Source organism: Anoplophora glabripennis, unplaced genomic scaffold (genome assembly GCF_000390285.2).
Source record: "Anoplophora glabripennis isolate ALB-LARVAE unplaced genomic scaffold, Agla_2.0 scaffold21, whole genome shotgun sequence".
In the NCBI taxonomy this organism is placed as follows: domain Eukaryota; kingdom Metazoa; phylum Arthropoda; class Insecta; order Coleoptera; family Cerambycidae; genus Anoplophora; species Anoplophora glabripennis.
In genome coordinates, this window is record NW_019416454.1 from 462,131 (window position 1) to 486,471 (window position 24,341).

The 24,341-nt window shown below is 33.0% G+C and overlaps 1 protein-coding gene across 2 annotated transcripts in view; it reads right to left on the reverse strand.

The window, feature by feature from the left end:
* LOC108906154 (Ig-like and fibronectin type-III domain-containing protein 1) overlaps positions 1–24,341 on the reverse strand; it is a 243,702-nt gene that overhangs the window by 44,028 nt on the left and 175,333 nt on the right. For both annotated transcript variants that reach the window (XM_023454601.1, XM_018709352.2), the window contains exon 2: positions 6,713–6,919. In XM_023454601.1, the coding sequence (XP_023310369.1) occupies positions 6,713–6,919 (207 nt within the window). The remainder of the gene's footprint in view (positions 1–6,712; positions 6,920–24,341) is intronic.

Sequence of the window (24,341 nt, forward strand, 5' to 3'; positions counted from 1 at the left end):
ACACTAAATTTTTTTACTTATTTTATTTGTATAATATAATATATAATATATAAAAATGAGAAAGCCTATTTTGCTCCGAAAAAATGTCATTGGTTTTTTTACCATAACTCGGTTAATTTTGAAGCTATAGTATCCTACAAAAAAGCATTTTAAAGATAATTTCAAGAGCTGTAAGATCGTTTGCATATAAAACCTTTTAAGTCCTTCGTTTTTTAAAGGGAAAGGATCGAAGGGCTCGAGACAGGTCGTTTTTTCACTAAAATGGATACTTCAAGCGGCGATATCTCCTTTATTTTTTATGCTATAGGAAAAAAAAAAGCAAAATATTTGTTGAAAAAAAAGCTACATTTTTGTTGTCTATCATTTTTTACGTATCTTTCATAGTTTCAGAGTTATTATATAAATAAGGCAATTTTTTTTGAATAATGAAAAATACGTTTTCAACTTTTACCGTACATTATTAAAAAAATACGCATTCTAAACCGGTCTAACTTCAGGATCGTATGAAAAACACTAAAACAAAACTAATTGTAAAGGGTCTACGATTAATTTTAATTCTGATGGAAATGGTACAGCGTTTACTGCTCATTTTTCCTTAAAAAATATGAGCAACCCATCTGTTTTTGACGATAACTCCTTCAATTTTGCTCTAATTAACTTTTATAAGTGCTCATTTTGAAGGTCTTTTTGAGTACTACAAAAAACTCCAGGAGCGTTATACACGTAAAATTAATCCTTTTTCCGTTATTTGACGTTGAATACATCGATTCGAGTATTCCCCCCAAAACAAGTCCCCTTCCACTAACCATATTTCGCTTTGTATAGGACGTACAACACTTTTTAAAAAACGATTTTCTTTGTTTATTTATAAGCTACATTTTTGTTCATTACACTTTTTTAATAAAATGCGTAGTTTTTGAGTTATTTGCGAAAAATACTTTGAAAAAGTGTTCTTTTTCACTCAAAATTCCAAGTTTTCAATCGAGAATAACTAAAAAACTATTGATTTCTCGAAAAAATTCTTCGAATATTTTTTGCTCAAAATGTGATTCCCTATCGATTTCCAGCGTTATTTTTGAAAAAAAATATCCACCCCCGAGAAGGGAATAGGGTGGAAGCGTCAATCGGCGCTATGTCACTAATGTTCATTGACCTTTTCTCTAACTATCTGCCAAATTTCAAGTCGATCGGTTCAGTTTCAAAGAATTCGGAGGTGAAAAACTTCGATGACTATGAACATAATGTATATTCTATAATTCATCAATTACTATTAAATGTAACATCTAGATGAGACAGTTAGTTTTCTTTGAAAATTTCTAACATTTTCCATAATGTTGTTAGACCTTTCTAATACGTTTATTATTCATTGTTCTTAATTCTCCAGTAATTATTAAAATCTAAATCGAAGTTATCGAACTTAGATAATAATGAGAGTTGTGTGAGAAGCTTTACATGTTGTACGAAAAGTTTCTAATTTCTCTCGTGTTTCAGATGTACCCAAATACACTCAAACAGTGCAGTGTATGTCCGAGAACATCGAACCTATCATTCTACAACCATCCGGAAAGTGTTGATCCAGAATTAAAATTTTCACCGATCTTTAGAATTGCGAAAATCGCAAGCCCTTGTGAATCGCTAAGAAAGTCGATGATTTGAATTTTCTGGAAAATGCGCAGGAAATTCACAAAAACCGTTCAGAGACCACCAAACACACCATCCAACAGAGCAGATAACTGAAACCAAAAGTCGAGTTACCTCAAGATCGTCCCACGCAATGCAGACTTCTCTCCCTTCCAAGAGCGCTCAAAATCCACTACGGGAATCTAGCGGAGCCATCAAGAAGTGCGATTGAACGTCGACCCTGATTATTCGAAAACATTATCGTTCCATTTTATACAGTTATCATGCAACAAGACCAATATTATATATTAATAATATATATAACTTTTTATATTCAATAATATTTGCACAGAGTCAGATCATATCGCTCAAATCGCCCAGGCTTCATTAAAATCCTGTTGCCAATATACAAGAGCTTAATAGCCTGAACACAAGGAATGGTCAGCGAAAGAATACAAAAAATGTCAAGTACAAAACAAAGCGTCTTTTTCTTTAAATACCAAGGTCCAAATTCCAGATAGCTCAAAACACCCTCAAGTATAGTAACATGTTAGAAGGACCCACAATTCCTCTAGATCCACGCTCAGATAGCAACTACTTACGCGAGAAGAGGATAATAATAATACATAACTTTTTTTAACATGATCTCACTGACGATGAACTTTAAAACTGAATATTTTGGTGTGCTTCAGAGATTCTTCCGAAGAAAAGGGTCATCTGTGTTTCGAAAAGCCAAAAAGCCAAAATGCCAAAAAGCCAAAAAGCCAAGAACCTACAATGTCGCACCTGTCTGTGATCTAATATACAACAAATATGATTCATATAAGTGTAATCAAGAATTTTTGTGACTAGATTTCCATAACTCCACTACGTTCTCGTCCTTGTCTTCCAAAATGTGCTTATTCCACTATTATTGGGCTTCATACATATTTTTTTTAAAATCTTTATGTGCTCCCACTATAGTAATTAGACTATTAAAACATTGTTTTTAAGGAGGTAAGTGGATTTTATAGTAGAAGTGGAAGTTCTATGGACAACATAAGGTTACTGAGACAATTTACCTCTCTAGGGAAAAAAGCGGTTTCGAGTTATAAATGAATTGATGATTGAAAATGATTTTACGAACAAATAAATTGAACATTACCTTTCATTAATTTTATTATGAATGAATATTTATAGTATATATTGTACAGTTATAACATTTAGTAACATTTATAAAATCTGGATAATTATTCTCCTCGCGTTTGCTAATTGTCACATTTTTCTCAAAATGATTTGATCGCAACATTTCAATCAACGCGGAGGCTCAATATTATCTGACTGATCCATTAAAACAGCATAATGCGACGTACTACTAAAACCTGGAGTTGAAGTCTCATTACAAAGAATTATGTTGGCTATTTCATTTTTGTTACTTAAACTGTCAGCAACTTAACTTTCTGCAATTGTGGCTGATTTCCGCCCACCATTTCTCTTGACTGATAATACATCAACTCTTGTATTAGCCAGTAACGTTGCCGATGTTCTTCGGAAAGAATGGCCTGTATATGTTTCAGGATGTTCTAGTTTCAAGAACTGTGCGATCTTATTAGGAATTATAGAAAGGGTATTCTTGCTGACTGGTTGGTTGCAACATCTACCTGCTTGATAGCGCATAAAAAAGCGTGAAACTTTTAATTTCCAATCTAATCTTAATAGGTGTATAGCCGTTATTCTTACGTTTCAAAAATGCTCTCAGCTTGGGGTATTTTGATATATCCACGTTCTCCTCTATAAAAATTGTTGACGTAATCATTGAGTATTCACTCCACAAACTCGCGGGTGACGTTAATGTTATTGACTTCTCCTTGAAATATGCTAGTAGTGACATTTCAGAAACACCAGTATTTTTGTTCTGGCGATGTATCTCGAAATTCAAGAAACGATAGCCGATGACTGGCAGCCAGCGCACGCTATCTAATATCCAACAAATATGATTAATGTAAGTGTAATCAAGGCATTTTCATAACAAGATTTGCATGTTTTCTATAAGCGCCCCGTTCAGAGTTTCATTAAACCCCCCCTGCGTATTACTATTGGACCGCGAGGGGCGCTCTCCGAATTCCCCCTCCGTTGTGAAAGGTTTATGAAAATTAACCGGTAAACCCGGGCTTTCGCGGCGTTACCACGCAAGATGATATATTCGCAATTGTAAACACAATTTCTGAGCCTTCCCCTCATTTCAACGGCTGCATTCGTTATTGGATCAGGCTTGTATTTACACGAGCTCGGAAGAAGTTGTTTATTTGCTTTTAAGGGACGGAGAACGCAAATCCCCGGGAATATTTTACGTCGTTAAGTGGTATTTTTTTGTCACGCGCAAGTAAGCTGATTAATACCAGAAATGCATTGGCTCAAAGCCTCTGTTGATCAACAGAAGGCGTCCTTTCAGTTTGGAAAACGTTTGCGCCCTATTGAGGAGGGGTTTTTGTTCGAAATCCTGCAAACACGGAGGAGAAAATACTTAAAAAGGCCTTGTCAACGCTGTAGTCAAGACGTAGCTACCTCGGTTTCCATGATATAAGATTAAAAGAATATGTGTAGGACAAAATACGTTAAGAATATTTTCAGTGCGTGCAGTTATGTCGGAAGCTACCGTGACGAGTTATTTTTATGACGATAGTTTTGTTTAACGAAAAATCTCACACAGAAAAAGTAGACAAACACAAAATATACGCCATTATACAGTGTGGACCATTTTGGTGATGCATGTATTGGTGTTTTGGAAACTACAAGAGATAGTTAAATGGGGAAAGTTTCAGAGAGTTCTTTGCTAACTTAATGGCGCTTGCAGACCGGTCCTAGCTCCTCAGGTTTTTGAGTTAATGTGGGTATACATGTTCGCAAGTGACCCACTTTGAGTATTGCATCAAAAGGACCAGCCTGACGCCGCCCGGACGTACCAGGGTTCCCGGAAGACGACCCCGGCAGATTGGCGCCAACGACCAGGTACTTCTGCGAGCGACTCCACACCGAGAGGGACTCTCCCGCAAACGCTCGAACCGACAACACGTCTTTTTTCACATGCTTAGTTTTCAATAAAAATACTTTATTTGTACCGTTGAGAGAGCGTTTTATTTTTGCTGTACAGCGAAAGTAACCCTCATTAATTTGAAAAAAAGTAAATGTGACGTTTTCGAAAACCGTTTGTAACTTTTCTATTTAGAGGTATTTTTAAAGTCTGAAAAAGGAAAACTGTAGTTCAGTAAAGAATCTGGGCTTCGTATTTGAAAATGACCTGATATTCTCACAACATATGAGTGAGTTATGTAAGAAGGCATTCATCTACTTTAAGCAAATAGCGCCCTTAAAACGTTATTTGAGCTCTGATATTAAATTAATATTGGTTGATTCCTTAGTTTTGTCTCATCTAAATTATTGTGATTATGTTTATGGTCCTTTACTTACAAATGCTGCAAAAAATTAAAAATTGGTGCATGGGTTTTATCACATATACTTTTCTTCACCATGTCACTCCTTTTATTAGACAGTTTGATAAATTAAGACTCAGTGAAAGAAAGTTCATTTTTGTGTTTTTGTAAATAATATACTGTGCAATACAACTCCTGACTATCTTTATGAGAAGTTTTTTTGGCGGCATGATGTACATGATCGTCAGCTTCGTAATTTACATGATTTGCAAATAATGCGTCATCGAACTGAGTATTTCAGATGTTCACTCACTTATTTAGCAGCTACGGTATTAAATAATGTACTGGTGTCCCAGGACTTAACACTCGTAACACATTCCTGAGTTAGTCATGGAAAACGATAACTCCACAAATGCTACTGTTTTCTAGTTTTTTAGTTTTTTAATTGCATTGTAATATAATAATTATAATATGCGTGTGTGTGTGTGTGTGTGTCTGAGTATACTATGTATTTATATGTGTATTTACATAGACATGCATGAGTGTTGTGTATACATATTTATAAGTTATATTGTTTTTTATATCGTTTTAATAGCTCTTTATAATTATATTACTTTTAATATGTACACTTGTTATTATGTGTGAGTTAATTGACTTTCTGAGGGGTAGGCTAATCATCAGTTATCTGTATCTAGTCCTTTTGTGCATAGGTTTGTATATTGCTATTGTAACTATGCACAATAAATATTTTTGACTTTGACATGAACATATCACAGTTTTCTTCATTGGAATAACGCAAAGCCATTTTGACGATTTTAAACAAGTGTCACTCTAACTGTTACCAATTAACTCTTATTATTAGCCCAGTCGGTATCTATTTTAAAAGTAGGTTGTATGGATGTTTCATATAGTAACGCTAATTTTTGTTGGAAACAGTTCTAAATATTATGTAGAATGATAATTGCGATATGTGCCCGCTGAAAACGTTGTGCATAATTGTTAGCGCAACAAAATATGAAAAAAATTAAAAAAGGCGCATTTTTCTCTTTTCTTTCATGTATAACTCAAAGGAAAGTAAGTTTCGTTTGAGATTTTCTTTAAAATAAAAATAGTCCGGAATTGTTTTGTATATTATTGTTGCTGCAATACAGTATAGACTCTACAGGTATGATTAACAATAGTTCAAAATGACAAGCAGCTTGAAATAAATAATAATGTTATCGTCATGGAGTTTTTCTTCGAAAATACGTGGGTATTACTGTCATTTTTTCACTCAATGTAATGCCGTGACATTAATGATAAGCTTTTACAAAAATTTGAGATTATTCTATAAAAGTTTCGAAATATGCGGTGCTGCCAGATTTATTAAAAATATTAAAATATTTTGAGGTTGATTGTTGAATTTTTTCTTACTTATATAAATGAAAAGCCAAAAAAATTCTCTATTTGCTCAGCCTAAAATTCAATATGACGCCCATAAAAAAAATAAGTTGATGATGGCTTCTCGCAACCGAAACGTCGCCACTGCAAAAAGTTGTTGAGGTTTTGAAAATCAATCTGTTTTCGTCTTCTAAACTGACATTAAATTTTATACTGCTGAGAGTATTTCCCGACTTAAAACTGGCCAAAATTTTTTCAGAATTTTTATTAAATCGTTTAGGAACATTTTACTGAAAACTTACCTGAATCATGCAGGACGCCAAACCTCTTATCGGCCGTGACCCGGTTCTCACCGGCTGTGAGAACCAGGGTGCTGTGTCTCTCCCTTTCTTCCTTCTTCCACATCACCGTGTTCGGACCGATGTCCTTGACGACGCATGTTATCAGGGCGTCGTCCCCTTCGTACACGTGCACCGGGTTGGTGAGGCTATCTCTCATGGACGGCAGCGCTGAAATAAGGAGATACTTCATTAACGTGTTGCCTAAAAAAAAAATCTCAAGGTGGGATCATGTAATAGGGTCGTTTTTCATCTTTTTACAATTTTTTTTTCAAAAGGATGAGTATTTAACAGTGTTGCGTATTTTTTTCTATTTATTATGGTTCAGTAATGATACTGCATCAGAATCATAAGTAAATAATAATAAATTAATGATTTTTTTAATTTTTATAGTGTTATCTACGTTTATACAGGGTGATTTTACTTTAAATACAGAAACTGCTGGAATAGATTAGTTGCCAAAAAATAAGTAGAATTTGCTCTATAAACTTTTTTCCTAGGGGACGTGATATTCGAGATACAGGGTGTTCAAGTTTCCAAAAAAAAAAAATATAAATTTTCGGTCATATCTTCATATTACGCCGAACGATTTGATTGAAGTTTATTACAGCGTATTCACTTAATTAGACCATTTATTGAATGTGATATTAACCTCGTGACATTAACCAGCTGCTACTGAAGATGCAGCTCCGTTTTCCCAAGAAAAATACGCCACTGGCAGTTTTTTGTAGAAATTATATTAAAATCTGGTAGTGTTACTAACGTAATGAAATAAATAAAAAGTGATTTTTGGTATTTTTTTATAGTAGCAGCGATTTGGAAGATAATTTACTTATTTGGCGACTATAATACGCAAATTTAGTCGACCTGCTCATATTTATTTAAAATCCACCAGCAAAAATTGAATCTGTTGTCTGCATTATCAGTTAGTAAGTTTTACGATGATCTCATTTTAGTATTATAACTAGCTTTGTGTATTTATTTCTGAAGCTGCAGTCCTTGTTGGCTTATGAACATGAGACCAATTGTGGCAAAGACTACAGGAAAATTGTAATCTCCTCAGGGAAATCATGTCATGATAAGTTCCTCTATAAATAGAATAGAAGATGTCAAAAGTGTATCGATGAGGAAATACTTCGTTTTGAACAATTGTTCAAAATGTAATTTTATTTTGTCTTTAATAAAAATTTTTTAAATTCTACATTTATTAGATTACTTACCGATCACTAATTTGTAAACGTCACTTACAAATGTCTACAGATTCAGTAAAGGTGTCAAACTACCTGAGTGTGGAAAAAAGTGTCTTACTTGGATCATCAAAAAGGACAACTACTAAGCAAAGTAAAATTGCTGCATCCTTGCCAATAGTTTAAAAATAAAACTGTAAAGTTATAAAAGTCTTTATGATAGGTTTGCAAGACATTTGTAACAAAGTTGAAACGGCCACCCAACATCTTTGCGAGGAAACATTAATCTGGCAAGTTTGTTACAAACTTATCGATAAGCTTGCTACAACTTTTCTTTACATTTGCTACAATGTTAGTTAAGATTTTATTAAAAACTTATTTAGCATTGTATTTGTAATTTTTAAGTCTCTTCTAGCTTTGCAACGTTTACAACGTTTTTTGAAGTATTTTTTAGCAACAACATGACTGAATGTCGTAAAAGTTAACAAATTGAACTTCAGTTTTGCTTTTCCCTTCTTTAATTTTTCTAAAATAATTTATGACAAAATTCTAATTACAAAAACATAATACCAAAAAAAAATATTTCGGGCATTGCCATACTTAATAGTTAAATATTTAGTCTCTTGGAAAATAAATAAATAAATATTTAATGTCAATAAGATGTAATGAAAATAAAACAAATTTTAAATGTTAGTGACTTTTAATGACGATATGCTCAAACTTTTGACAGAATCTTGTTGGTTCTAACCTCAAACTTTAATATTTATGTAATTTTATTAAGTGTTTTTGTCTTCATTTGTTTGGATACAATAGTTTACTTTATAGTCAAAATTTTATTACACTATTTTTTTGATAAATATAGAACAAACAGTTAAACATTCAGTGCCACAGTTTATTATATCTTTGCCAGATCTGTTCTGACAAATTGAATTCATCATATTATATTTTATACGCCAAAATTAATATATTATACATACTAATGCTGATAATGCGCAAATATTGCAAAGTTTACGGTTAAATTAGGTAATACAACAGAACGTTAAAATTTAACGGGCAAACCGACCCGTACCGGAATTTTGATGACCGCCAAATTCCGGGGCATTTTCCTAAATTAACAACTATCTTTCTATTTCATCGTTTCCCAGATCCCAAAACTGACCCTCGAATTCCTGCCACTCCGAATAAACGCATGAATCAGATTTTATCTTACTCATAATGAACATTTTACATAGAAGTGGTTAAAGATAAAATAACTTTAACCTTTTCCAGTAATTTTTTTTTACATACCGTAAGAATTCTTGTACAAACGCGCAAAAAAATATTTTTTGAACAGAAATTGTGCAATATAAGTGTTCAACTTGAAATAAAAAGGACTCTTTACGTGTTTGTTTAATATTTCGTGTATAAAATTAATTTTTGCGAAGAAAAATATGTGTAAAAAGATTAACAATTAAATGAAATATATCTATATTTACAATATAAAAAAAATATATTCTTTCCTTAGTTAAGTGTTTCTAACTGTAGTTACTGAAATCGTGTATTGGAGTATAAATAGCATTTGTTTGTCAGTTTTATTTTATGGCCGAATTAGGAAGACACCGAAGAAGATAGCGTTAAAATGTCCAATTGAAGTAATCAAAAATGCAAAAAGTGACTAACATTAGCGAAAACCGCGCTTTTTATTTTTAATAACAATCGAGATACACTATCATGATATTTATAATGAGTTGCAAAGTACTAAGAGCTGGGAAATGATACCCACCAAATGAAATATTCACCCCAGATATTATTTTCAGTATATTTTTTATGACATTTGGAGCGCTCTGTCTCGTGGGTACCAATTTTATTCAGGAAAGTGTAACATTTCATTTTTCGATATATTTTTTCTACAATCTTGTTAAAAGTGACTTTTTTACATAATTTCCAGTATAACAAATTAGCTTTTATAAAAGCCTGTACTATAAAAGCTTTTATTGGAGACTTTCATTGCCCGATTTCAGTAAAACATAAAAAGCATCTTAATAATGTCTACTTTGTGTTTAACATAACTTTCAATAAGAATTTAAAATTGCTTCTTTAGCTGGCTCCCTACTCAAAATTTGATTTGATATCGTAATTTTGTTTTGAACTCAACTGAGTTCAAACAATATGTTCTCATTCTATCATATTTTAATTCTTTTAACTAAAAATTGTGTTACAAAATAAATTTCTAATTATGTCCTACAGTCGATGTATAACTACTCTAGATTTTGATTATAAAACTGATGAATCTTTTCTAAACAGACTTACGTAATTTACTGATCTTGGTGTTACATTTTTGATGCTAGATTTTCGTTTGATGAACGTATTAGTTCAGCAACCAAGTCTAATTTTAAAAATTTAGGTTTTATTTTGTGCAATTTTAGAGACTTTCAGAACGTAAAGGTTCTAAATACAGGGTGATTCAGAACTTATCCAAAAAAAATTCTGGATATACAAGGGACTCTTACAAATACAATTTTGTAAAGAAAAAATCAAAAAGGGCTGTTCGAAAATGATTTAAAAATACACATCTGCACGGCACTGGAAACTGGTCCACTGTAAAACTTGACCTCGCATAATGCGACTGGCATGGCGGTGTGATAAAAACGAACAAAAACTTTAGCAAGGAAAGAAATAAATATAATTTTATAGCACCTATTTTATATCGAGAAATTCAACTGCTTTTGCCTTTATTAATTAATAAAATTAATTTGTGTTTTTAAATAATAAAATCATTTGACATACCCGATGTTACAACAACAATTGTTCAAAATTTTATCCACCAACGTGTAAACACATTTGGGCCCGTTTTACTAAGTTTATGTTTATGACAAATGTTGTCTTACTTCACCATAACACAAATGCTTGACCATAATACAAATGTTGTCTTGCTTCACCATAAATTAAAACGATATCCATCAACTCCGAATTGCTATACACGCAAACCATTTTTGACACTAACTACGAAAAAACTATTGTAAACACCACAGATAGAAGGTAAACAGTATCACAACGACGACTGCAAAATGGATTTTAGTATTCGGAGTCGCTGAGGCCACGTGGCTCTCCAATCGTATTGCGAATGACGCTAGAGACTACAGTTGTTCAGCTATGTAGTGGTTGAATGTACTATAACTTCAATAATTTTTTTTTCTCGGAAACTATATGTAAGGATTTTACAAACAATTTTTTTACGATATTGACTCCATTCCTTATGCCGCATCTATTCCCAAATTTTTTTGGATAAGTTGTGAATCACCCTGTATATTGTATGTATCAATTGCGCTGCAAATTAGAATATACATGGATTGTTTGGAGTCCTATTTATAGTGTTTATAATATTCAATAATTAGAGAAAATATAACGGAGACATTTAAAGACTATTCATTTTATTAGTTATGGAATTTATCCTCCAATTATTGCTTTCTTGTTTTAATTTGAATAGTCTCTGTGCTATGCGAATTATGTTTTCAATTAAACACAAATTCATTAATATCAAAGATTTTGTATCATGTTCCTAGACTTAATTCTAGATTTCACGCTGTTTTACAATTACTCACACCTTGTACAAATTTACTAATAGGATTTGATTGCTTTTCTTGATGATTGGTATCAATTATTATATTATCAAAAGAATGAGAATGTGGATCAACTTGATATATTTTTTCAATCTATGTATACCATAAAAAAAATGTTGTTTAAGAAATGTTGTCCTAGTCTTGTATGTTATTTCGCTTTTTTGTTATCTTTGTCTATTATTGTTTACATTTAAGTCCTTTTGCGTTTCTATTTTATATTTTTTTTGCAATCGACACACGACATCCTAGGGGGTTTACATAAAGGAGCCGGCGAAGAAAGATGAACACCAGAAGAACGGCCCCAGCCGGCGGGGTCTAGCCAGGACAGGAGTAGGCCTCACAAACGTAAGTAAAGAGCGATAGTCCCGCTCGACTCCACCCCGTCCGAGGTCGTTTTTCCTATCAAGGACATTGGTGCGATTTTATATTTTGATTGCTCTATCCTGTAGCTCTTACGTCTTTATACTTAACGCTAGTTGTCTTTTTTTAGTTTAGTCTAGCTCTTCTCTTTTACCTCATCCTGTAATTGGGACATTGTACCCTTAAGTATTGTAATTTCTAAATAAATGAACAAATTTTTTTCTTAAAATCTAAAGTTATCTCAAGATTCGACACAGAAATAATTTGACTCATAAATAATCTTGAATTGTACTATTTTTTAACCATTATTTAACTTATATGTACTTTTTTAACGACAATTGTCCTGGACGCAGGTAAACTGTAGATCCCCCCTGATCCACCGGTCAAAATCAAATCCCGCCATGCAAAATTCAGTGCATTCCTTAGGTATATCTGGTCGGGGCGAAGTGGCATCTGTCCCTTTCGATATTAACAGCCCCCCGGGGTGGCGTCGAGGTGTGGAGCGTCCCGGATTTCGGTCGCACCTATAAATAGTTAAACGTCCGCCGTAATCCGGCGAGTGGTCCGATTATCGGGGCGAATCTGGCCGGGTGGTAGCATTTCCGGACCACATTACCTAGATGAGTCCGTTTGCTATTCATATTGGGGGATGTCGGAGTGTTATGGTTGTGGTGAGCGTCGATGAAACTACACTGATAAAAGTTTCCATTGAATGTGGGACTGGAAGTAGTCTCATGCGTTATTAACGTTATCGTGTTTTGTTTTGTTTTGTTTTCGAGATGTGTTGAATACTTTTAAGTTGAGTTACCCGAACTCTCGAATAACCTTTCAGGACAGAATTCTATAAAAAAAAGATTCTAGAAAACAATACTTGACCTTGAAGTTTCAAGATCAAACCAAGGTCAACTCGAAAATATTAAATGGAACACCCCATTTTTATGCCCGCTTTCGATAGATCATCAAATTTTACGTCCACATTGCAGTCGGAGAATTGTCCAGTATGTCCTTTCAAGGTCATTTGGAGGTCAAGCCCACATTTCTCTGAATAACTCTGTAGTTTTATGCAATAAAAGGCACTAAGGTTTTTTAAAAATTAGTGGCCGTTTTACAAGCTACATTTTACAAATGTGGATATTTTTGTACTAAAAAATATGAGTAAAGTCTATATTTGGAGAAAACAATTTATTTTAATGTATTGAAATTAACTAAATGTTTATATACAAGTGCTTTAGATGTCACATAATTCGTAATACGCTAGTAGCGTATCTTTTAATAACGCCTTATTAAATAAAATAAAAAAAAAAATCAATCAAGACATAGGTAAGTGTTGTGTTGTCAACTGTGAAAATATCGAGGGTGAAAATCCAGATTTACAATTTTACCGTTTTTCGGGACATTCTTATGAATTAGAGAGGAAAAGAAAATGGATTGTAGCAGTGCGTCAAAGGTAATTATTTTTTTTTTATTTTTAGCTTGTGAAAATGTTGTTATTGCCAGAACTAGTTATACCAAATGGTTTGGCGGCCCTGTATCTAGATGTCGCTATATACAGGGTGTCCCTAAAAGGTCTTTACAACGCTCCACCAGCAAGTCGATTTAGCTACACTTACCTTAGTCCAAAAAAATTGATAATAACGGAACTACAGGATGTCAAAGTTGAAAAAATAACATTTTCTTTAATATCTTTCGATTTCTTTGAGCTGATTTCGTGAAATTTTGTATCCGGGTTTTTTTGGAATGAGAAATTCAAATTTATCGATGATTTCGTTGTATCTTTTAAAGGGCGCCACAAGCAATAATTAGGACGCATATAAAACTGTCAAAATTTTGTTGTGCCACCATGTAGATAACTTTGGACTGGAAAAAATTTTTCCCCCAACTTTTATGCTTAAAAAAGGTATACCTTGCAAATACAGGGTGAGCCATTTAACGCTCCCGCTGCCAATATCTCCGAAAAGAAGAAATTTATTTTAGTTCCGGAAACTGGGATTGTTAGGTCCCACGAATAGCTTCAAATTGTAGTTAGAACTGTTAGTTTAAATCTTTCTGTATAGATGGCGTGGCGATACTAAAAAATGTTTTGATCCCTGGAACGTTTCAGTTCATCTGAAAGATTGTTAAATTTTGAGAAATTTTTGTAATATAAAGTTTTTCCCTATATTTACTTGTTTTCGACTTCAATATGCTATTTATGATATAACAGGAAAATCTATTATTTTATCTAAATCATACCGAGACAAAATATTCTTTTAAAATATTATTCACACCACATACTAACTAACAAATAATAAATTATAAAAAAACAAATTATCAACAACAGAAAAAAGACTGTACAATGGTAAATCGTATAACTAGTACAGTTAAATTGAAAGACGCAAACTGATAAAACTGTAATTATTGTAAAACTAATATGCGTCATCTGTCATTGTTTTATTTTAAACAAATGACATGAGCCACTTATAACTGCATTTTTTATTAACATTTGATAAAATACGGTTCGTCTCTCCCCTTATAAGATTTACCATTGTACATTTTTTTTTGTAGTTGAACATTCGTTTTTTTAACAACTTATTGTTTGTTAATTAGTATGTGATGTGAATAAAGACATTATAACAATATTTTAAAAGAATATTTTGTCTCAATGTGATTTAAATAAAATAATAGATTTTCATTGCATATAGAAGTCGATATATCTCGAAAACAAGTGAATATATGGAAAAACTTTATATTGCAAAAATTACTCAAAATTAAACGATCTTTCAGATGGACTGTATCTCCACGTCCCAGGGAACAAAAAATTTTTTAGTATCGCCACGTCATGTATACAGAAAGATTTGAACTAACAATTTTAACTACAACTTGAAGCTATTCGAGGGACCTAACAACTTCAATTTCCGAAATTAAAATAAATTTCTTCATTTTGGTGATATTGGCAGTGGGAGTGTTAACTGGCACACCCTGTATATCTGAAGCCAACCCTTTTCAACAAAAAGGCACTTAAATTGGTAAATGTATAAAAAATTTATAAAAATAATTTTTAACTCCATGATAAACGAAATTAGGAGTAATCGTGTATTAGCAAGAAATATGCTTTTAAAGGAAGCAGTTCAATTACAGTTTTAAATTTTACTTATTTAACAATTTTATTGCAAACCGAATTGACAGAGTATAAACATACTTTCTAAAAACAATCTAATCAATCTAACACAACCTAAACAATGCAACCAGTCTAAGCGATCTAAAAATCTAAAAAATAGCTAATTATTTGCTCCTATTGCTTCTAATTTCGTTTAACAGTGGAGAAAATAACTTTTAAACAATTTTTTATCCATTTACAAATAATGGCTTTAGAAATATTAGCAAGGTATATTAGTAAGGATAAGCAGAAATGTTGGGGGAAATGACTTTCCAGTTCAAAGTAAAATACACCGTGGCACAAAAAAGTTTTGGCAGTTTAAATGGTCACTTGTGGCGTCCTCTAGAAGTTGGAAGGAAATTGTCGATAAATTCGAATTTCTCATTCCAAAAAACCACGGATACGAAATTTCACGAAATTAGCTCAAAGTAGTCGAGATATATTAAAGAAAATGGAGCGCATGCCCCTGACATTTATTATAGCTGTTTTACATCGACAATTTATTGATCAATTAATTGATGAAGCCGCTTCATCAAGAAATTGGACAAGTGTCATGCACCAAATCAGCTGTCAAATAACTTCATCAATTTATTCATCAAGTTCTTGACGAATTAGAGCATGTTCTAATTTTTGTCAATTTCTTCGTGAAGTTCGGAAGTACCAACCCAACAGATTTCCAGCCTCAGATCAGTAATGAGGTTATGTTATTGGAATATGTAAATAATTGTGTGATGTGGTGCTACTTTTGCATTGTTTTTACTGATTTGTTATTTACAAAAACTAATATTTATATAATATGTGTCAGAACGGTACCGCTGTTGTATCACTACAATTATGAGTGGAAATAAGGTGACATTTTTGAAATTTATCTGCTTCTTTGGTTCATTGGTAGAATTGACTCATACGTCAAAAAACTTGACAAAGTCTGTAGCAGTGTAAAACCACTGTTTACCAATAAATTCGTGAATTAATTGATGAAGAAGTTCGCGTCAATTTATTGATGAATAAATTGTCAATGTAAAACAGCTATTAGAAATGTAAAATTGACGTACTTAATAGTTATCCTTAAATTTACTAAAATTCCCAATTTTAAAAACCAACATCCACTTGTTAACATCCTCTATTGAAAAATCCGCAAATCGGTAGGGCAAAGATAGGGCATCAAATTTCCATCCTCAGAATGTGTTAATTAACACGGTTTCCGGCGGACTTGTTTGTCAAACAACAATACAAATATGCGTATCGTCGACATAGATCGCATTAATCCCCGATGACATACACATTAGCGGTTTACTGTTAACAGCTTTGTACCAATCAGGAACACGATACACCCTTGACGTTCCGTGATGTATACGAATCGTTGCGGTTCGCCGCGCGGCGCGCACTTGCACCCCTCCGATGCCCTAATAAACTTCCGCGTACCTTCGATGAAGACTACCTGTCGACCGAGGCTGTATAGCGGTAATTCTTTACTCCGATACTTTGCTGTGTTCGAAATTAAAACAGTTTCTAAAAATGACTGGGTCGATAAAGAGTCAATAAAGCATATCCTGGATGTACCTTTAAATGCGGGTCAATGCATCTTCCCAAGAATATCAATCGGAAATCAATTAAAATAAAATAAATAGTAGAATTATAATTCGGTTTTCAAACTGCAATTAATTTTCTTTAGGTCGCCACTGTGTCGTATAAACCGGGTCACCCGGAATTAGAGTGGTAGGTTGTATCAAAGCACTATCAGCGTTGGCAGTTGTTACCTTTTTAAATCAACTGTTAGAAAGCGACACTACTATGGAAAATAATTTAGTAAAAACAGATTGGTTTTGTCTGACTTAGTAAAGTCAGACACATTTTAAAGTCATCATAGACTGAACCGATAAGTTGTAGAAGGTTAGCTAAGCATATGCTTAATATTTATTTTATATTCAGGCTAGGGAGATTGCTGGACTAGGTAAATACAGCATATTTATATTTTTTATACCGAGCGATCCAGAATGATTGAAGCTGACATATGTAAATGTTACCAAATATATTAAAATTTACTTCCATTTAATCAAAATTACTTTCCGTTTTCTTAGATTTCCGACCGCCACGATCTGTCAATTCAGAGCCGTCTGTACTTCCTGTGTGTGCTTGCTGTTATATTTATTTGTGTTCGCCGATTGTATTTTTATTTGAATATATCGTTAATCTTCTAAATAATCAGTGTTTTTCAACGCTAATCATCTGTTAACTGTTAGTTTTGTGGTAAGGAAGCAGATACTGATGGTTGCTTCGATACAAAGTACTCGAACTGTTTTAGGTTAGAAGATGGTCTTTTCGTTAGAAGACGATAAATTTATTATAGAGGCCTACTTTAGGAGTGGTCAACGAGATGAAAATGGATGGAGTTATTCGATCCATTCATGTTTTTTGCAATTCCAGGAAGTTTCCAAATCTTGTTCGACGTTTGGTGGCATTATTTAGAAATGCTGGCAGTGCTTGTCAAGGGTTGTCACCTGGAGAAAGTCAGTTTTAACTGGAGATAAACTGGAGGATGTTAGGGAGCGTTTAGCAGCAAGCCCCACTAAACCCTTACGACAACTTTCAACTCAGGCGGTACCTGTTTCGGGTCGGGTAAAACGCATATGATCGGTGATTTTTGCTTTAACGGCTTCTAAATAACATCAGAAATGATAATTTTTCTATCCAAATAAATAAAACGTGGGCTTAATTGTTATTGCCAAAAAGTATAAAGAAAATAGCAAAAAAAAATCATTTTTTCTTGGACTTCTCGTCGACAACTTAGCAACTATTCATTTTAGACAAAAATGGAAGAGGAAAAACAGTTTTGTAATTAAATTTTGAACAAGATAGAGTCAGTTGCAATTCGAAAAAATAATAATTGTTATTGCAAAAATCGGAAAAATCATTTAAAAAATTGCAAAAATGCTAGTTTATTTGTCAATTTTTTCAGACACTTGAATAATACCTAGGATCTTCATACTTTTCGCAATTAAACTTCTTAGTACATAGAATCATCACACCAAATTTCATCCAATTCGGTTCGATAGTTTTTACATAATAATTGTTTAATTTTTTTTATTTTTTTTAAATTAAAAAATTTTCAAAATCAAATTTCTAAAAATCTAAAGCCTTTGAATACTTGAAAATTTCACCACAAAAAGAAGAGCTCTCAAGCTTTAAAATGCTTTTTGAAAAATTCAAATCGGACGATTAGGTGAGCCGTGGTGATTGTTTAAACATTTTCGCAATTTTCACGCTTATAAACAATTGCAATAATTTAATGTTTTTTCAAATTTTTTTTTATTTTAAAATATGGTTTGAAAGTACTCGGAAAGGCGAGTATTTAAAAAAAAACCTGATGATCCGCCCATTATTTTCGGAGTTATAGCCCGTTAAAGTTAACCCTTATTTACAGCAAAACTATAAGGGCTGTTTTTTGAACCAATAGGTTTGTTATTCCGAGTACTTTCCAGATATAAATTTTCAAAATTTGCAATCACGGGCGTCCCATTTAAAATGTCACTCAAAGATATTCAAGACCGCGTGAAATCAATGAGGTATCAGTGGTGGGGGGAGCAAACACACAGCTACTCCGATCTGAATTCTCGAGTTCAAAATTGCGACACTCGGAAAAATTTCACTTATCTCAGCGTCTAATGGACCAATTTCGATGATTTTTTTTTAAATCGATGTCTCGCAACTAAAAAATTCAATTATCATATTTTCAACTACATTTTATTATTAATTATTGGACTTTTGACATGCCGATAAACAGTTACTTTAAAAAATGATTAATTTATTATGTTTATTTATTTACTATGTTAATTTTCACGACCAAAATTTTTGCATGTTGCACCATGTTGTTGGTATTAATTAAGTATCCAAAAGATTCTTATACTTTTTTTATAAATAAAAAATAAATTTTAGATAAATATTTTAAAAGTAAACGAAAAAATTAAAATTATAATTATTCACAATTTATGTGAGTAATAATTTTTGAAAGACTTTTAGAAATTTATCGTACAACTAAAAATTAATACCAATTTTCAGTTGTTTATTTAAATAATTATTGTTTAAACAATTTTATAATATTTAAACAAACTTACTAGTATTACCAAAAATTTGAAAAAAACATTAAATTATTGCAATTGTTTATAAGCGTGAAAATTGCGAAAATGTTTAAACAATCACCACGGCTCACCTAATCGTCCGATTTGAATTTTTCAAAAAGCATTTTAAAGCTTGAGAGCTCTTCTTTTTGTGGTGAAATTTTCAAGTATTCAAAGGCTTTAGATTTTTAGAAATTTGATTTTGAAAATTTTTTAATTTAAAAAAAAAAAAAAAAATTAAACAATTATTATGTAAAAACTATCGAACCGAATTGGATGAAATTTGGTGTGATGATTCTATGCACTAAGAAGTTTAATTGGGAAAAGTATGAAGATCCTAGGTATTATTCAAGTGTCTGAAAAAAATTGACAAATAAACTAGCATTTTTTGCAATTTTTTAAATGATTTTTCCGATTTTTGCAATAACAATAATTATTTTTTCGAATTGCAACTAACTCTATCTTAATCAAAATTTAATTACAAAACTTTTTTCCCCTTCCATTTTTGTCTAAAATGAATAGTTGCTAAGTTGTCGACGAGAAATCCAAGAAAAAAATGATTTTTTTTTAATACTTTTTTGCAATAACAATTAATCACACGTTTTTTTTATTTACATAGAAAAATTATCATTTCTTATGTTATTTAGAAACCGTTAAAGCAAAAATCTCCAATCATATGCGTTTTACCCAAGAATACCCTTTTTAAAACAGATACCGCCTGGACTACGGGTAAATATTTTATAAAATAAATGTTAAATATCAGTATTTAAAAATATTAGTTATAGGAATGTTATATGGTTCAGTATACAGAGCTGTAAGAAAATTACATTTACATCCATATAAAGTTTCCATGGTGCAAGAATTTATTATACCATTATATACTGAAAAAAGATTGAACTATTGTAACTGGTTTAACAACAACTTAAACGATGAAAATCTTTTAGATTCTATAACTTTTTTTACCGATGAGGCATGGTTTCGTCTTAGTGGATACATCCACACGTGTTAATGGAAACCACTTTACATCCTGAATTTTCAACAAGATGGGGCAACAGCACACGCAGCTAACAGAACACTGGATTCACTAAGACAATTTTATGATGATCGCATTATTAGTCGAGGATTATGGCTTCCAAGACCTCCGGACTTCTCTCTTAAATTATTTTCTCTTTGAAACATTAAAAAATTCCGTATATGTAAACTGTTTACACGCAGTGGATGAACAAAAAGGTGCCACAACAAATAAATTAGCTGATATGACAGAAAACGAATAATATAATGTATTTAACAGTTTAAGAAGACGAGGAAATATGAGGCAAACCTTTTGAACAGTCATTATGAATGATTAAAAATATTAAATATTTTGTGTTTGTTGTTATAAATTATAACAAATTAATTACAAAAATTATTATTATTACTGGTAGACAGAATTTTAGGTATTAGGATTATATATATAGTAGCTCTACCGACCTAGAAAGTCCATAGCTTGATTTCCTATCTTCCTCCACTTCTTGTTTATTGCCTTTTCTTTCCATCGCTTGATTCCCATTAACGCTAGATCCTTTTCCACCTCTGTTTCCACCTTGATTTCGTTCTTCCTTTTCCTTTCCTTCCTCCTATTGAGCTGGTTAACATCATTCTTGGGGTTCTATGCTCTGATATTCTTTGGACATGTCCCAGCCATCGTAATCTTTGCGCTTTTATTAAACCTCCTATATTTGGTTCGTTGTAACAGTCTTGCAATTCTTTATTTGTCCGCCTTCTCCATATATTCCCTTCCTTAACTCCTCCATATATTTTACGCAATATCTTTCTTTCCCACACTTCCATCACTGTCTGCTCCGTTTTGTTTAGTGTTCAAGCTTCACTACCATATATGACAATCGGCCTTATAACAGTTTTATACAGGGTGTAACTAAATAAGTGTAAAACATTTAAGGGGGTGATTCCTCATCGAAAAAGAGATAGGATCTGTCATATAAAGAAACTTCATTGGAGCATCCCTTGTTAAGATACAGCCCCTTAAAGGGGGTACATAAAATTTGTTTAACAATTTTTTTCACAAGCACTAAACAAGTTACAATATTGAAATTAACCTGACATTTTCTACTACCAAAAAGACACTTAGCCAGTAATTTATTTGGTTTACCCCATGGTTGTAAGGGGTGGAAAACGCAACCCCTAAAATTTATTTCCAACGTAATTTTTTGTCTTATTATTTTTTTACCATTTAAAAATTTATTTCCGATAGCCTGTTTCATTCTAAAAAAAAATGTCTCTTGAATTTTTTGCCCAAATTAAACCAGTTCGCAGCAAAAAATTATTTTACGAACAAGATACATATCGCCATAAAACGAAAATACGAAACTAATTTATCTAGTAGGCCGCCATTAGCGATACTGACAATTAAATTGGAATCAAGCTGTCAGTTTGTAAATTTTTGAAATTGAAGTAATACTAATTGTGTATTGTTCTGTTCTTAATTTGTTACTTTAATAATTCACTTGTTATTAAAATGGCATACACAAATGAGGAAATGGCTGATATGCATTACGTTTACGGTCTGTCGCAGGGGAATGGGTTAGAAGCTTCTACAAGATATGCTGAAATGTATCCTCAACGGCAGCATCCTTCACATAGAATATTTGTCTGACTTCATCAACGATTACGTGAATATGGTTCATTCAACAAAAGAACGCAGGATTGTGGTCGCCATCGAGAAGTAAGAACACCACAGCTTGAGGCAGCAGTACTTAATTTGATAGAAGAACAACCTACTACCAGTACTAGAAAGATTGCTTTCCAGCTAAATGTTGATCATATGACGGTATTTCGAATTTTAAAGGAACATCTCTTATACCCTTACCATCTGCAACGAGTACAGGCACTGTTACCGCGAGACTTTCCGAACCGTCTTGAATTTTGCAATTGGATGCTGGAAATGATTAGAAGAAATCGTGACTTTCTGAAGACGATCGAATTCACAGACGAATGTAGTTTTTCTCGGGACAAGATTATTAATTTTCATAATTACCACATATGGGCTGATGAAAACCATCACGCTATTGTCGAAACTAACCATCAAGAACAGTTTTCTCTTAAGGTGTGGGTCGGAGTTATTGGGGATTATTTAATTGGGCCTCATTTTCTACCTCCTCGATTAAATGGTGAGGCATACGTTCAATTTTTAAGAAAAGTGCATCCCCCCGTACTGCTGGAGGAAGTTCCTTTGGGCGTCAGAAGGGATATGGTTTTTATGCATGATGGGGCTCCCGCCCATTTTAGTCAAGTAGCACGTCAGCATTTAACTGAAACATATGCAAATCAGTGGATAGGTCGAGGAGGACCACAGAATTGGCCCGCTCGATCCCCGGATCTCAATCCTCTGGATTTGTCTACTTGGGGCCATTTGCAGCATTTGGTTTATCGTACTCCTGTTCGCGATGTAGAGGACTTAAGAAACCGCATTATCGATGCGTGCAGGGTAATTAGAGAGACTCCAGGAATATTTGAGCGAATACGTGGCTCAATGCGCCGACGTCTAGACGCATGCGTAATGTCTGAAGGTAGACATATTGAACATTTACTATGATTTCTACATGTTGTATGTTTTGTTATTATTAAATTAGTTTTGATTATTCCCCTTTAATCATTTAATGCAGGTAGTAACTACAAAATAACAGTAAATCCAGTCCGCATTTATGACGATGTATCTCTGTAGTTGTTCGTAAAATAATTTTTTACTGCGAACTGGTTTAATTTGGGCAAAAAATTCAAGAGACATTTTTTTTTAGAATGAAACAGGCTATCGGAAATAATTTTTTAAATGGTAAAAAAATAATAAGACAAAAAATTACGTTGGAAATAAATTTTAGGGGTTGCGTTTTCCACCCCTTACTACCATGGGGTAAACCAAATAAATTACTGGCTAAGTGTCTTTTTGGTAGTAGAAAATGTCAGGTTAATTTCAATATTGTAACTTGTTTAGTGCTTTTGAAAAAAATTGTTAAACAAATTTTATGTACCCCCTTTAAGGGGCTGTATCTTAACAAGGGATGCTCCAATGAAGTTTCTTTATATGAAAGATCCTATTTTTTTTTCGATGAGGAATCACCCCCTTAAATGTTTTACACTTATTTAGTTACACCCTGTATATTCTCACCTTCGCTTTTCTGGATATGATTTTGCTTGTTAGCAATTTATTTAGATCCCATGTACATTTGTTGTCACTGTTAAATGACTATTTGTGTTAAAATCCTGATCCGTCCAATTTATAAATTTATAATTAATTAAGATTATAGTACAAAGTTATCTGAATAAAATATCGTTTCGTTCAATTTATTTATTCATTGCGGCGGATTAGGGACAGTAATAAATCCGACTTAATATAGCTAACATTTGCTTAAAGTAAATACAGAGGAAGAGTTAATTAAAATTGAAACAAACATGTAACGAAACAACAGTAATCATCAAAATATACATATTTGCACACAAGCACGGAACCCCGAGGCTTGTGTGCTAATCAAATCGTAACGCAGATATGATTGAAAACTGTTTTCGTGTTGTTATGTGAAAAGCTAATTTTCAAGGATTTCACAGCCAACCTTGACACTCCCGACTCTTAATACTTACTTTAATTTGAATTTCTTTCCAAGGAAAATAATTTTCACCATCCACCTCGCTCGCTCTCCTCGCGGATTGAAAATTTTACCGAATCGTGGAAATAGCGCGGTATGTGACAATCCCGGAATGCGCCTTTTTATCGTGGGCGCTTCTGCTAATTCGCCATTCTCCTGAACTGTAGGTGCCGTGACAGCCCCGAAATGAGGATGCAAACGAGCTCCTCGTGAACGCGACGCTCGCACACGTCGGCTTACAGGAGAAGCGGGACTCTAATATAATTCCGCTCTGCGCCGAGCAGCGGTTTGATTTAAGGCTTATAACCTGTCACGGGGGTGACTTACAAATTGCACACAGCCGCCTCCGAATTATTCACATCTAATTTCGGATTACGCCATAACTCATCGATGGACAGACAGACAGACGTACTGTAAATGCATATGTGGCTTTCTGAACTGTGTTCGCTAAGAAACTTGTATATTGTTCTCATCCAGCTGTTAGTTATTATTGATATTGTTATACAGGGTAGCCCATCGAAAACGTACCGCAAGGCATTACAGGCTAGTAAAGAACTTT